General features: G+C 62.6%; 1 protein-coding gene across 2 annotated transcripts; it reads left to right on the plus strand.

Annotated features, from left to right (window-relative positions):
* The first annotated feature begins 50 nt into the window (after positions 1–50).
* On the plus strand, positions 51–9,052 carry LOC123017872 (zinc finger protein 398-like). 2 transcript variants are annotated; one of them, XM_044419514.1, is made up of 9 exons: positions 86–116; positions 530–609; positions 1,262–1,663; positions 3,135–3,261; positions 3,955–4,071; positions 4,299–4,421; positions 6,417–6,518; positions 6,983–7,066; positions 8,246–9,052. In XM_044419514.1, the coding sequence occupies exons 3-9, from the start codon at positions 1,265–1,267 to the stop codon at positions 9,028–9,030; spliced, it is 1,737 nt and encodes a 578-aa protein (XP_044275449.1). In that variant the 5' UTR covers positions 86–116; positions 530–609; positions 1,262–1,264; the 3' UTR covers positions 9,031–9,052. The 2 variants fall into 2 exon arrangements, with proteins under 2 accessions (XP_044275450.1, XP_044275449.1); XM_044419515.1 differs by lacking the exon at positions 530–609 and having other exon boundaries at positions 51–116.
* The last annotated feature ends 3,038 nt before the right edge of the window (positions 9,053–12,090 follow it).

Here is a 12,090-nt window from a genome sequence, read left to right on the forward strand (position 1 = left end):
GCGCGCGCGGGGCGGGGCAGCGGCGCTCCTCGGGCCCGCCCTCGCTGGCCCGGCCCGGCCCTGCGGCGCATGCGCAGCAGCGGAGGCCAGTCGCCTGGGACCCTCCAACAAAAGAGGTCCGGGGCTTGCCCTGCCAGGGGGCGGGCGGCGGGCCCGGGAGGGCGCCGGGCGGGGCGGGGCGGGGCGGGGCGGCCGCCCCGGAGGGAGCGCTTCGGGCGCACGGAGGGGCCTGGCGCTGCCCGGGCTTGGGGGCCTCGGAGGGAGCCGCCCCTTGCGGGCCGCCCGGCCGCCCTGGCCTGGGGCCTTCCGACGGGCGGGACTGCAACTCCCACAGTCCCCCGCCAGCCGCCGGGGGATTATGGGAGGTGTGGTCCAACCCGTCAGGGGGACGGGACGGGACGGGACGGGATGGGACGGGGCGGGCGGGGGCAGCTCCCCCACCTGGGCGGCAGGTGTGTGCGGGCGGGCGGGGGCCCCGCCGGCGCGTCCCGCCAACCCTGCCGCCCGGGCTCTGCTCTGCTCTGCTCAGGGAGCCCCGACAGCGAGATCGACGCGCACCGCGCACGCGGCCCGGACTGCGCCGCCCGGCGGGTCGCCCTCTTCGCGCAGGTGAGGCGCGCACGTGGGGCGTGGGGGGCACTGCGGGGACGAGGCCCTGGCGGCGCTGTGCGGTGCTGGATGCCAGGTCCGTGACCTCGCGTAGTTCGCGTGCGCGCGGAGGAGGCTGACTTGCTCTTTGCGCGATGCGTGTCCTGGATGGGGTCTGTGGTGGCACTTCGTCTTCAGTCTAGCCGTGTGCATGAAAGCATCTGCTTTAGTCTTTAAAATAAACAAGCACGAAACATGCCGTGGAGTCCAAGGTGGGCCTGCGTGCCTTTCCCCCCTCTGCATCTTATTTTTCTGGCAAGGCTGGGGGAAGAGAACTCGCCTCCAGTCCCCAGTGAGTTTCCTGGCTGAATGGGGATTTGAACTCGCGTTTCTCAGCTCCTGCGCTCAACACTTTCAGTTCAGTGCTCCCAATATGCTGGCTGGGAATGATGGGAGTTACACTCCCACACATCTGGGGCGGGAGTCACCAGCTTGGGGAAGTCTCTTGTAATCGCAATTTCTCTTCCCCCGGGTTCCATCAGTTTTTCACCAAGATAAATAATGCATAATTAGATCAGGTGTCTCCCTCCTGAATTTGGGCCGCTTTTAGTTGAGACATGGAGGCCTCTGGGTTCACCAACCATCTCCTTTTCCCCACCCGCCTGCGATGTAGACGATGGAGCGTGGGGCATTGGATCCTGGCCGTCAGCTGCCTTTGCCATCTGCATCAACCTGCCAGCTTGTGTTTAATGGCGAGCGGAAGGTACAAACCTTGGAGCCGTCTGCGTGGGCCGGGGCCGGGGCTGAAGCCATGGACCACCTGATGGACTCTCACAGTGCCCGGCTGCTGCGTCTGGAAAGGAGGATGGCGGCCGCTGAGCAGAGATGGGTTGGCTGTGAGCAAAGGGTGGCAGAGATGGGCAACCAGCTGGAGAGCAAACTCGCCACGCTTGGGACCCTGTTTGAGGAGAACAGCCTCCTCCAGCAGAGACTGGAGAACCTGGAGAACCTGCTGAAGAACCGGAACTTCTGGATCTTGAGGCTCCCTCCAGGTGTTAAAGGAGAAACCCCGAAGGTAACATGGATCCAAAATACGGCAAGGGACAATAAATACAGGCATAGTGAGGGACCCACAAATTGCGGCTGAACTTGCAAGCCACGTTTTGCTCTGTAGTAGCCAGCTGCAAAGCTCTTTCAGTGACCCCTACTTCAAAACAAAGGTGATTTTTACTTATTTCTTTACTTCCTAAACTTCCTAAAAAGTCAACGATTTGCATCGGGGGTTGTGTGTAGGTGCTTATTAAATATTGCTTCTTTGGCTGTGCAAGTTTAAGCATGTCTCCTCAAAAAAAGCCCTTGTGTGTTCAGTGGGGCTTCCAGGGAAGTAGGCCTCAGAATGTTTCCCTGTGCCTGTTTGGACAGAAAAGGCAGCCAGCAACTGCCAGCATGCCCCAGCCAGCCGAGCTGCAGGCCCTTTTTCTGCCCAAACATGCGAAAGGTTGCATCTAGGAGACTTGTAGTGCTGTCCTGGACATGTTTGTGCAGAATCGAGCTCCACGGAACTGAATAGGGCTTGTGCTCAGACCGTAGCCCAGCTTTCCTGCCTTCCCCTCTAGCGTGCAGAATAGACCCGTGCTAAAGATGTCGTTTCCCCTGTTTTTCACAACCCTCCCTCTGCGACGGCAGTGAGCCTGTACCTGGAATCGGGCCGTCAGGCTCATCTCTCTGCCGCACATTTTTCTGCCGTGAGCCGGAGTACAAGTTGACGTGATTGCTTTTGTTTTGCAGAGAATCTCAAACAGTAGTTTCTAGCACGTTGAAAATGGGAACATTCCCACAGAGGTTCTGCGTTTGGAGGACCTCACAGCTCTCCTGATCTTCGGAAAAGGAGGCCAGACTGATAAATTTGCCCTTCTTTGCCTGAGCCCGCCCTCCTTCAGTGGGGCTACAAGGAAATGGGATGCACCTGCTCCTGTTTTCAACGAATCACAGCTTACCTTGTTGCTGAATGTGGGTTTTGAAAACAAAGCAAGCCAGGATCAGGAAACCTTGTTAACTCCTGAACTGTTCAGATAAACCGTTGTTTAATGTAACCATAGCTTGTGCTAGTTTGGATGAAACCACAAGCCATGGCTAGTTGCTTGTGGACCTGCCAGAGGGGAGCATGGGAGGCCAATTTACAGAGGAGAGAATCACGTCTCCATGACACAATCGCCCACAGAGATCTTGCAACCCAGTTCCCGCCTTCTTTGGCCAGCAGAGCCGCTGGAGATGATGGGAGATGTCCCCAGGCACTTGGGGGGAGCCGGGGCGCTGAGCTATCGGGGGAGGGTTGCACCTCAGAGCAGCTGAGCCGCTGCCTCCTCGGCTGTGCTAGTCAAGCGAGGCTGGACGCGGGGCGCCTGGCGACCCCCCAGAAGCAGCCCCTGCGTCGGCATTTGCTCTCCGGCTGCGTGTGGGGGTGCCCGAGTCCAGGGGGGAGGGGGTGCTGCTGTTGCGTCCCACGGAGGCCGCCGTTCCTGAGCCCCCCTTCCTCGCTGTTCCAGGTGCCGGTGACCTTCAGCGACGTCTCGGTGTACTTCAGCGAGCAGGAATGGCAGAACCTGGACGAGGGGCAGAAGGAGCTGTACAAGGCCGTCATGAGAAGCAACTACGAGATGCTGGTCTCGCTGGGTGAGAGGCTTGGCCCGCTCGTCGGTGCCTTGGGCTGCATCCCTCTCACGCTCAGGGACGGGGTCCTCCCACCTCTCTCTCGAGCAGGGGACCATTCTCGGGAGGAAGCTTTTGCTTTCCAGTGTACGTCCAGCAAGAAAGCGCTCAGCCAGCAAGAGCCTCTGAGCATGCACAGAGGCGCTGGTTGTTTCCACGAAGCCTCCCTGTCAGTAACCCTGGGCCCCACCCCTCTGGGCCGGTCCCCGTGGAGATGGGCCAGCGTCCTAGACCTGCGCAAGTCCTCTAGTGGGCCAACCCTTCCTTCCCGGCGCTGCGTCCTGGGGCCAGTAATCAGGCCAGGCTCTTCTGGCTCCTCTCCCGGGCCCCCTTCCGACCCCCCACTCCCTGAGGGTTCCCAGCGTCTGCCTGAGCACCTGAGGCAGCGGCCCTGAGAAATGCTCCTCTGCCGCCGTCTCCGCGTCCTCAGGCCTCCTTTCCCAGCCCTCACCGTCCTCATCCAGCGGGTCGGAGCCACCCAGGCCCAGGAAAGCGCGCCATGAATAACCGCCTCTTTCCTCCCGAGTTGTGCCCACGTCCGTGCCGAGCGGGCCCTGCCGGCGCTCCCCCGCCCCGTGGCTGCCGCCGGCTCCTCACGGGACGCTTCTCCCTGGGCAGCACCACTTCCCGGTAACGCCTCTCTTTCTCCACGGCCAGACTACGCGGTTTCCAAGCCCGGGATCCTGTCCCAGATGGAGCAAGGGGAGGAGCTGTGCACCCAGGACCTGGAGGCCCTCGAGCGGAGGGAGGCGCCTCCGGACCCCAGCTGCAGGGGTGCGTGAACGGCAGGCTGCTTTCCTCGCAGAGGCTCCTGCTCTTGGGGAACGGCCGTTACAGCCCGGGGCTGAAAGCAGAGAACCGGGGCTCCTGGCAGGCCCTTCTGCGGGGCGGGGGGCGGGAGAGCCAGCGTGGGGGAGGCGCCTGCGGGGGCCCGAGGGAAAGGCCCGTGCAGGAGCGGCAAGCAGCGGCAGGCGGGGTGTTGTCCTTTTCCCTGTGCGCAGGAGCCCCCGCCGTCGCTGTGGACGCTTCTTCCGGCAGTAGAGAAGCAGCCGGGGAGGAGGCGAAGCTGGTGGCCGACCTGGAGAGTTGCCGTGAAGCGGGCCTCGTCGAGAGGCCCGGCCTGGGTGAGTCTCTTCCTCGGCTCAGGGGCCTGCGTCGCCCAGCTCGGAGAAGGCAGAAATACCATGACTCACGCGCGGCCCACTCAGCGCCCACCTCTCCCCAGCCCGTCCCGTCCAGTCCCGCAGCCCTCTTGGCTGCTCCCACCTCAGGGCCCCGCGTTTCCTTCTGGTGCAGTGCCTTACACCCGTTCAGCCACCCCCCGCCCCCCGGAAACGGCCCTTTGGGGTGCGGCAAGGTCTGCTCTGCTTGCAGCCGCTTCAGGAGGCGTGTGTGGAGACAGACCGAAAGGCCGCTGGCCAGACGGCCGGACGGTGCCCTGCGTGTCCTGTTGGGGGCGAGGCGCATCTTGGCCCTTCCCTTGCGGCCTGGGGGAGGAGCCACTGCTTCACCGGGTGGGGGGCTTCTTCTCATGGAGAGGGCCAAGGATCAACTGCGGCACTACCCTCCCGGGCTGGGGAAGGGTCCTGGGGCCTCTGGGGAGCTGTCGCAGCCACTGCAGCTTGACTGCCGCTGACGTCCTCCCCTGAAAGGGGGCATTACTGGGCGGGAAAAGGTGCAGAGGAGGCAGGAGAGGGATTGGGATTGGGGCAGTGGAGGAGGCAGCCGGAGCGTTTAGCCTGGAAAGAGGGCGAGGGGGGGGGGACAGGAGAGAGGCATTTAAGACAATGCGCGGTGTGGAGAAAATGGAGAGGCAGGCGTTTTTCTCCGTCTCCCATAACACTCGAACCCGGGGTCATCCCAAAAGCCAATGGGCGGGAGGTTTAGGGCAACTAACAGGAAGGACCTCTGCGCCCGCCCACCATGCAGCAGAACTGTGGGATTTGCTGCCATGGGAAGCAGAGATGGCCGCCAGTCTGGATGGCTTCGAAAGGGGACTAGATGGCTTCACAGGGGAGGCGGCTACGGGTGGCCACCAGCCTTGCCCGCCATGGGCTGCCTCCTTCGCCAGAGGCCGAGTGCCCACGTACCCGAGCTGCTCAGGCAGCGCTCTCGCACTCGTCCTGTGGGCCGCCGGTTCGCCCCTGTTCGCAGAGTGCCAGACGGGATGGGCCTTGGGCCTCATCCAGAGGGGGGGCTTACCGTGTGCTTCTGTCCTCGTGACTGACCCAAACAGTGCTGGCCTGCCGCCATAGAAAGGGCTTCGAGCCCCTTTTCGTTCCAGCTTGCTTTCAGCACGTGATTGTAATCAGCGCTTAACCTGTTGCTGCATTTAAGCGTTCAAACGCTTCGCTTGGACTGCGGGATGATGGTCTGCTGTAGCTTGTTAATGTTTACACACTGCCTTGAGTGCTTCTGTAGAAATAATTTGGCCTTGGCTTTAGGGTGGTAGGGCTTCCAAGGCTGCTGGGAGAAATCTAAGGAACGGAAAAGCGTAATTGCTGAAAAGCAGCTCTAACAGACCAGCAACAGGAAGCCAGCCAGAGGCCGTGGAAGCAGCAGCGTGGTCCAATGAAGTAACTTTCTGCAACGCAACAGATTCGCCAAGGGACCCTTGTCTGGCATTTTAAAAAGCAAACCAACCCATCTCTGAAGGGAAGCCATTTTAGCAGGGCGGCCCGGGGGTGGCACGAACTCCCCCGCAAGCCCCTTTCCCTGTGGCTGATCTCAGGGTGGCTCCCAGGTCTTTGGGGGCTTCTCTGTTTCGAAAGGCTGGCCTGCCCCCCCCCCCCGAGACCGACTTGCCGGCAGCAAGGGCTTTGCGCGAGGGCAGCTCGCCGCCCCTCCCACATGCACCCACACGCTTGCCCCTTTGGCCCTCCCCACCCCGGCCGTGTGGAGCCCGAGCGTTTCTCTGAGACGGAAGTGGCTGGAGGCCGTCCGGCACCCCCCCTTTAAAGGGCCGCCCGTGCCCGCTAAGGACGGGTGGCTCCCCCAGGTGACGGTGCTGACCGGCACGTGGGCCTGCCTTCACGGCGGCGGCAGGGAGCCGCCGGACCTGGCTGGGCGGCACAGGGCGCTGGAGAGCGCCTGGGCCTGATGTTCCTTCTTCCACAAAGCCCTTCAGATGTCCCAGCATGACGTGGGGCTCCAGGTCAAGCAAGAACCAGAGGAAATGCAGATCAAGACAGAGCCCCTGTCGCCCGGCAGCCCCGACAGCGGTGAGTGGTGGGTGGCTCTGGGCGGAACATCCTGGGCATTGGAGCAGGCAGTCCTTGCCAGGCTTGGGAAGAAGGGCCGCGTGGAGGCCCCGGTCCGTCCAAAGCGAGAGCTGCTCTGGTTCAGGGGTATCCGGTTTAACTCTCATCTCTGCCGTCTTCTTGCATGCCTTGGGGACACCAAAGTAGGGCAAAGCCAGCCAAGTTTCAGCATGTGGTGAAAAGGTGCAAGGATGAGTGGAAATGCCCTTGGCTTTTCCTCCGGGAGGACGTGGGTGGAATGCAGGCTGCGGCAAGGGGTGCCGTCTCTGCTGCTTGCAGTCTGAGCAACCGGGGCTGTCCTCCAGGAGATGGGGGCGGCTTTGAACCCCTAGGCCCCTCGTGGGCCCCGTATTCCTTGGGAAGGAGCTGATGGGGAAAGGGCCGGGGGGGCGAGAGCCATCCTGATTCTTCTCTCTCGCCCCCAGAGCCGTTCCTTCGCATCTGCATCAAGCAGGAGGAGGAAGAGGAGGAGGAGAGCCCGGACGAGCCGCAGGGTTTAGTTTCACTCGGTGAGTAGCAAGCAGCAGGGTAGCGACCTGGCAAGAACTCTGTGCATGCGCACGAGCGTGCCGGGGGCGAGGGTTTGGAAGAACCGGCCGGTCCATCAAAGGCGGCGCTCCGGATTGCAGCTCCGCTAGGCTAGAGCTGTGGTGCCGGAGATCTCACTGTGGTTGCTTTTAGGGCGTTCTATAAATGTTTTGCGATTATTTTAGGTACACATTGTAAACTTTAATAACTCTGCTCCCCACGAAGCACATCCAGCCTGACGATAGGCCAGGGCGATGCAGTGGCCTTCAGGCAAGGAAACGAAACCGGAGCGAAATAATTCAGCGGCCAGCCATGAGTTCCGGATCGCCTCCCCCAGATGCTGCGCCTGCAGGCCTGTTCCTGCTCAGGGCCGCCTTTGAGTCCAAGGCCAGCGTCGGGAAAGAGTCGCCCTGTCGCTCATGGCGCCCCCGCAGCATCACCTCGCTTCTCTGAAGCGCAAATTCGAAGTGACTGCGAGGCACGCGGGTTTGTTCGGCCCTCTCTGGTGGGGAGCTGCCTGGGCGAAGTTGTGCCGGCCCTGCGTGGTGCTCCTTGGCCGTTATTCCACACATGCCAAGTGCGCAGGCGTCCCCAGGCATTCGGGCCGGTGGGCACGTGTAGCGGGGGGGGGGGCATTGTGGCACTCACAAAGGGGCCGCGTGGAGCCGGGGGCTTTCCAAGCGGCCGCAAAGCCCTCTTTGCAACGCGCCGCCCTCTGCTCCAGCACTCGTGTCGCGGAAGGCGAACTACAGAGGCTGAGAAGGTGGGGCCCACGTTCTGGAACGTCATGGGAGGAGGCGGCCCCTTCGCTTGGCCCGCCTCCCGGCTTGGCTTGCTCACTTAAAAGATGTTTGCAAATTAAATGAATGGGAGATCAGGAAGGGCAGCGCTGCGGGAGAAGCGCCCGCGAGCCCCTCGGAGACCGGCTCTGCGCCTTGCTCGCACCCGGTCTTCACCATAGGCAGCGGCATCCGCTCCCGTGTGTCTACTCTGAGGAGGAGCAACACGGGACACAACCCGTTTCTTCTGCGGTGTGAAGGGCTTGCCTGAGTGGTGCCCTCGCTCAGCTGAATCGCACGTTCCGGGGTCCCCCCTCCGGAGTACGTGACCGCGGCCCCCGGGGGTTTCCCCTTTCCTGAAAGCGCTCCTTTCCCCCTCAGCCGCACACCAGATGCTGCTGGAGCGCGAGGACCAGAAGCCGCGGCCCGCCCTGGGCCCGTGCGGGGAGCCCGTGCCGCCGAGCGCGCTGGAGGACCCCGAGCAGAAGGAGGCGTTCGCGCGGGGCTGCCTGGTCCAGTGCGGCATGTGCAGCTTCATCCACCAGGAGACGCTGGCCGACCACCAGTACAGCCGCAAGCGCAAGCTGCAGTGCACCGAGTGCAACCGCAGCTTCGCCTTCCAGGGGCAGCTGTCGCAGCACCTGCTCAGCCACGTGCGGGGGGCGCAGTTCCCCTGCGCCGAGTGCAACCTGTGCTTCTCCAGCCAGAAGGCGCTCGGCGTGCACGAGCGGGTGCACGCCGTGGACTGGCCGCTGCACTGCTCCGCCTGCAACCGCAGCTTCACGGACGCGGCGGCCTTCGAGCGGCACCAGCAGTCGCACGCCCCGGGCCAGGTGCGCCGCTGCCTGGAGTGCAACGTCTACTTCACGGACCCGGCGGCGCTGGCGGAGCACAAGCGCATGCACTCGCAGGACTGGCCCTTCCGCTGCGCCCAGTGCGACCGCACCTTCGTGCACCAGGGGCTGCTGATGGAGCACCTGCAGAACCACAGCCGGACGCGGAGCCGCCGGTGCCACATCTGCGGCTCGTGGCTGTCCTACAAGGGGCTGCTGAAGCACAACCAGGCCCAGCTGTACCACTGCAAGAAGTGCAACACGGCCTGCCACGTCCAGGGGGCCGAGAAGGCCGGCGGGGGCGCGGGCAAGCCCGGCGAGGGCAGCTCCTAGGCGCCCCCGGCCTGGCTCTGGAGACGCGCGGCCCGCCGGGTGGGGGGCGGTCGCCCCGCGGCCCCCTCTCCTGCGCTTCGGGGGCGGTGCGGCGGTCCGGGGAGCTCTCCCTCGGGAGGCCCCGTCCGGGGAAGGACTCGCGTGTGGCTCCCAGATTGGCCCGTGCTCCCCTGCACCGGACGCGGGGAAATTCGCCCGGGAAGGGTGGGAGTCGGGCTGAGGCGTGTCCCCGGCAGGGAAAGGGACCTCCTGGCTGGGCGACCCGCGATCAGTGCAGCCAGAATCTCATTGTGGGACGAGGAGGCGGGGTTCGTGGGCGCCTCCTGCCAGCGTTCGCAGTGGGGACCCTGCCGATGCCTCGCTCAGTCCAGTCCGCCCTCCCCCCCCGCTGGCCTGCTGCATATGTTGGGCGATCCCAGGGCATGAGCCCCTGAGCTCCAGAAGAGGAAAGCTGGTGTGGTGTTGGTCGGTTAACCCGTGGTTTGTCGTCACATGCGAACCCAGAACCACGAGCGGTTTGTGGGTTTTCATCACACTACAGAGCAGGTGAGCGGGAGGTGGCCAGGAGGCCGGTGCTGCATGTGCTGGTGCCACATTTCTGCAAAGGCGTTTGGGACGCGGGGAGCGAGTGGCCAAGCGGGGGTGGCGGGGAGCAACCAAGCCACACCGCGTGCGATCGGCCACCAGGCCCCTCCCGGGTGCGACAGCATTTGGGTCGACTAAGCCGCGGGCCTGGGGCGCTGGCACTCCGGTTTGTGACCCAGCTCCCTGACCCGCCGACCCAGTTTGAATACCCAGTGGCAGTTCTTCCTCAGTCGTGCCCAGCTCGGTCCCGAGTGCCTCTCCCAGAGAAGCTGGGCTGTGTGGGGCCCGGAGTGCCCTCCCCACACGCGAGACCCCTCTCTCACGGACACTGCGCACGCGGGGCCCCGGCACTGCCTCCCGCCCGCTGGGCAGGGCCTGCTTCATGGCGCTCGCCTCCCAAGGCCCTCTCCCCGCACGGGAGAGCGTTCCCCCCGCTGCCCGGCGCAGCCTCTCCCCGGTGCGCTCCGCTGCTCCCTCAGGATCAAGAATCGACCGAGGGAGGACGTTCCCCCACGCCAAGGTAGCGGCAGGTTGGCCGGCAGGTCGCCTGGCCCGGCCAGGGGCTCGCCACTTTCGAAGAGCGGGGCCTCGTGAACTCTGCTGTTGCTCCACCCCGTGGGTGACCACTGCACGGCGCTGCCCAGGCTGCCTGTCTTCCTTCCATGCCAGAGAAGCACAGCCGCAATTCTGCCCCTCAGAGTTTGGGGCCTTCTCCTTGGGCACTCGGCAGGAAGCAGGGGAAGCCCTAGGATTGGGGGAGACGAACCCCCAGCTGAACCGGGGTCTCTCGCTGGGGCAGCAGCTACAGAGCCCCAGAAAACTCAAATCTAACTTGCAGACACACTAGATTTGACCTTTTTGGGCCCTCCATAGTGCTCCGGACACCTTCTGCCCCACAAAAATATATCTCTATATTTTACAAGCCTTTTTCAGGGTGGGTGGCGGGGGCTGCAGGTTGCTTACCCCAATCCTCGAGTCGGCATTGATGATTCCCTCCATGTTTGAGAAATGTTGCATTCTCATGGCAAGTCGTGCCCTTTCTGGGGAGCTGACAGACTGTTTGCTCTGAGCTGCAATGGGGGCTTCTTGTCCGGCCTCCATCAAGCCGTGCAACCCGCTTGCGGGTGTCTTGGCACACCTGCTTCACTGTGGACAGATGGCTTCCCTGAAAAATTTGGAATTTGGGCACATTTTATCTATCCCTAATTTGAAATGGCATTTTCCCTGAGGAATCATCTGTAACCTGTTTGCTGTGGAGTTAATATAAGAGTTTAAACTTTGTCGGAACTGCAAATAAAATGTACCTAGTTCTCATTGAGGATTGCTTTGGTGCCTAGCTTGCGTGTGCTGAACTCCCGCAGTTTCCTAGTTGGTATATAGTCCAACACACCCGGACAGCACCAAGCTGGGGAAGTCCCACGTAAGCACTGGTTCCAAAGTTTGGGGCAAGTCGGTTTGCCTTCGGTGCCTCGAGGCTGGACACGGTCCTTGGCAAGACGGCCGCATGGACGCCCCTGGCGATTGCTTGCTGAGCCCCACGCTTTTCTCGCAAGCAGGCTGGTAGTTCACTCCGCATCGAGATGTGGAGCTGCAGGGCTGGCGCATCCTCCACCCCGGTAGCCACTCAAAGGGACAAGGCTGCTCCTGTGCTTGGAAGAACTGTTTCCCAGTCTGAAGGTCACATCTAAAATGGGTCGCACCGTTGGCACCGCTATATCTTATTAAAAGAAGAGGACAAGAAGAGGACAAGAGAAGGAACGTCTGTGTCGGAGATACTTCCTGCTCCTCTGAGAATTCAACTAAATGCCTCTCCGGATTCCTGGATCTTGGAGTTGTGACTGCCAGATTTGTTGCCTGCAGTACAAAAATTCACTGAAACGGGCGGGTGAGGAGCAAGCGGACACGTGATTTTGAGCAGAAAGAGGCTGATGAAGGAGGGAATGTACCCCAGAGTGGCTCCTACAGAAGGAATTCCTGCTCCAGGTGACCTTGGCCGATCAGGTGGCTCTCAACCACAAGCCGCACCGAATGCAACCCAAGCGCTTCTTTCCAGGGATTGCTGTCCGGCCGTTTGCTAGCGCATGCCCCGGGGATGTGGTTGCACGGGGTGGCATGTCAGGAGAGCCGCTTGCAAGCAGCAGGTGGGGTCATTCTGGATCTTGTCCTGTGTGCCTTGACCTCCTGCGCACGGCAACACCGGAGCTGCGCCAGGGGCTCCTGCAGCAAGCCCACCCTTCCCGGGCTTGGAGAGCAGCACTTCCTTCACGAGTCCCGCAGCTGGAACGGAGCCCAGGTGGATGCGCTCTGGCGATGGCTTCTCGAGTGCGCTCTGGGGCCGGGTGCCCAGGGACTGCTAACGGGGCGTCTGCAGAACCACCGCAGGATGCGTCATCCCAAGGGCCACGTCGGCGGGCTTGCAGTTTGCCAAGAAGGGAATGGTTTTAACTGATTTTAACTGAGTTACACCAGTGGCAG

Source organism: Varanus komodoensis, unplaced genomic scaffold (genome assembly GCF_004798865.1).
Source record: "Varanus komodoensis strain SLA01 unplaced genomic scaffold, ASM479886v1 scaffold104, whole genome shotgun sequence".
Lineage (NCBI taxonomy): Eukaryota > Metazoa > Chordata > Lepidosauria > Squamata > Varanidae > Varanus > Varanus komodoensis.

Excerpts from the sequence above, each read along its gene's own strand:
- LOC123017872 (XM_044419515.1), top strand. The coding sequence starts at position 1,265 with ATGGAGCGTGGGGCATTGGATCCTGGCCGTCAGCTGCCTTTGCCATCT. Across the intron at positions 1,664-3,134 it reads TTAAAGGAGAAACCCCGAAG|GTGCCGGTGACCTTCAGCGA; the intron begins GTAACATGGATC and ends TCGCTGTTCCAG. Across the intron at positions 3,262-3,954 it reads CGAGATGCTGGTCTCGCTGG|ACTACGCGGTTTCCAAGCCC; the intron begins GTGAGAGGCTTG and ends CTCCACGGCCAG.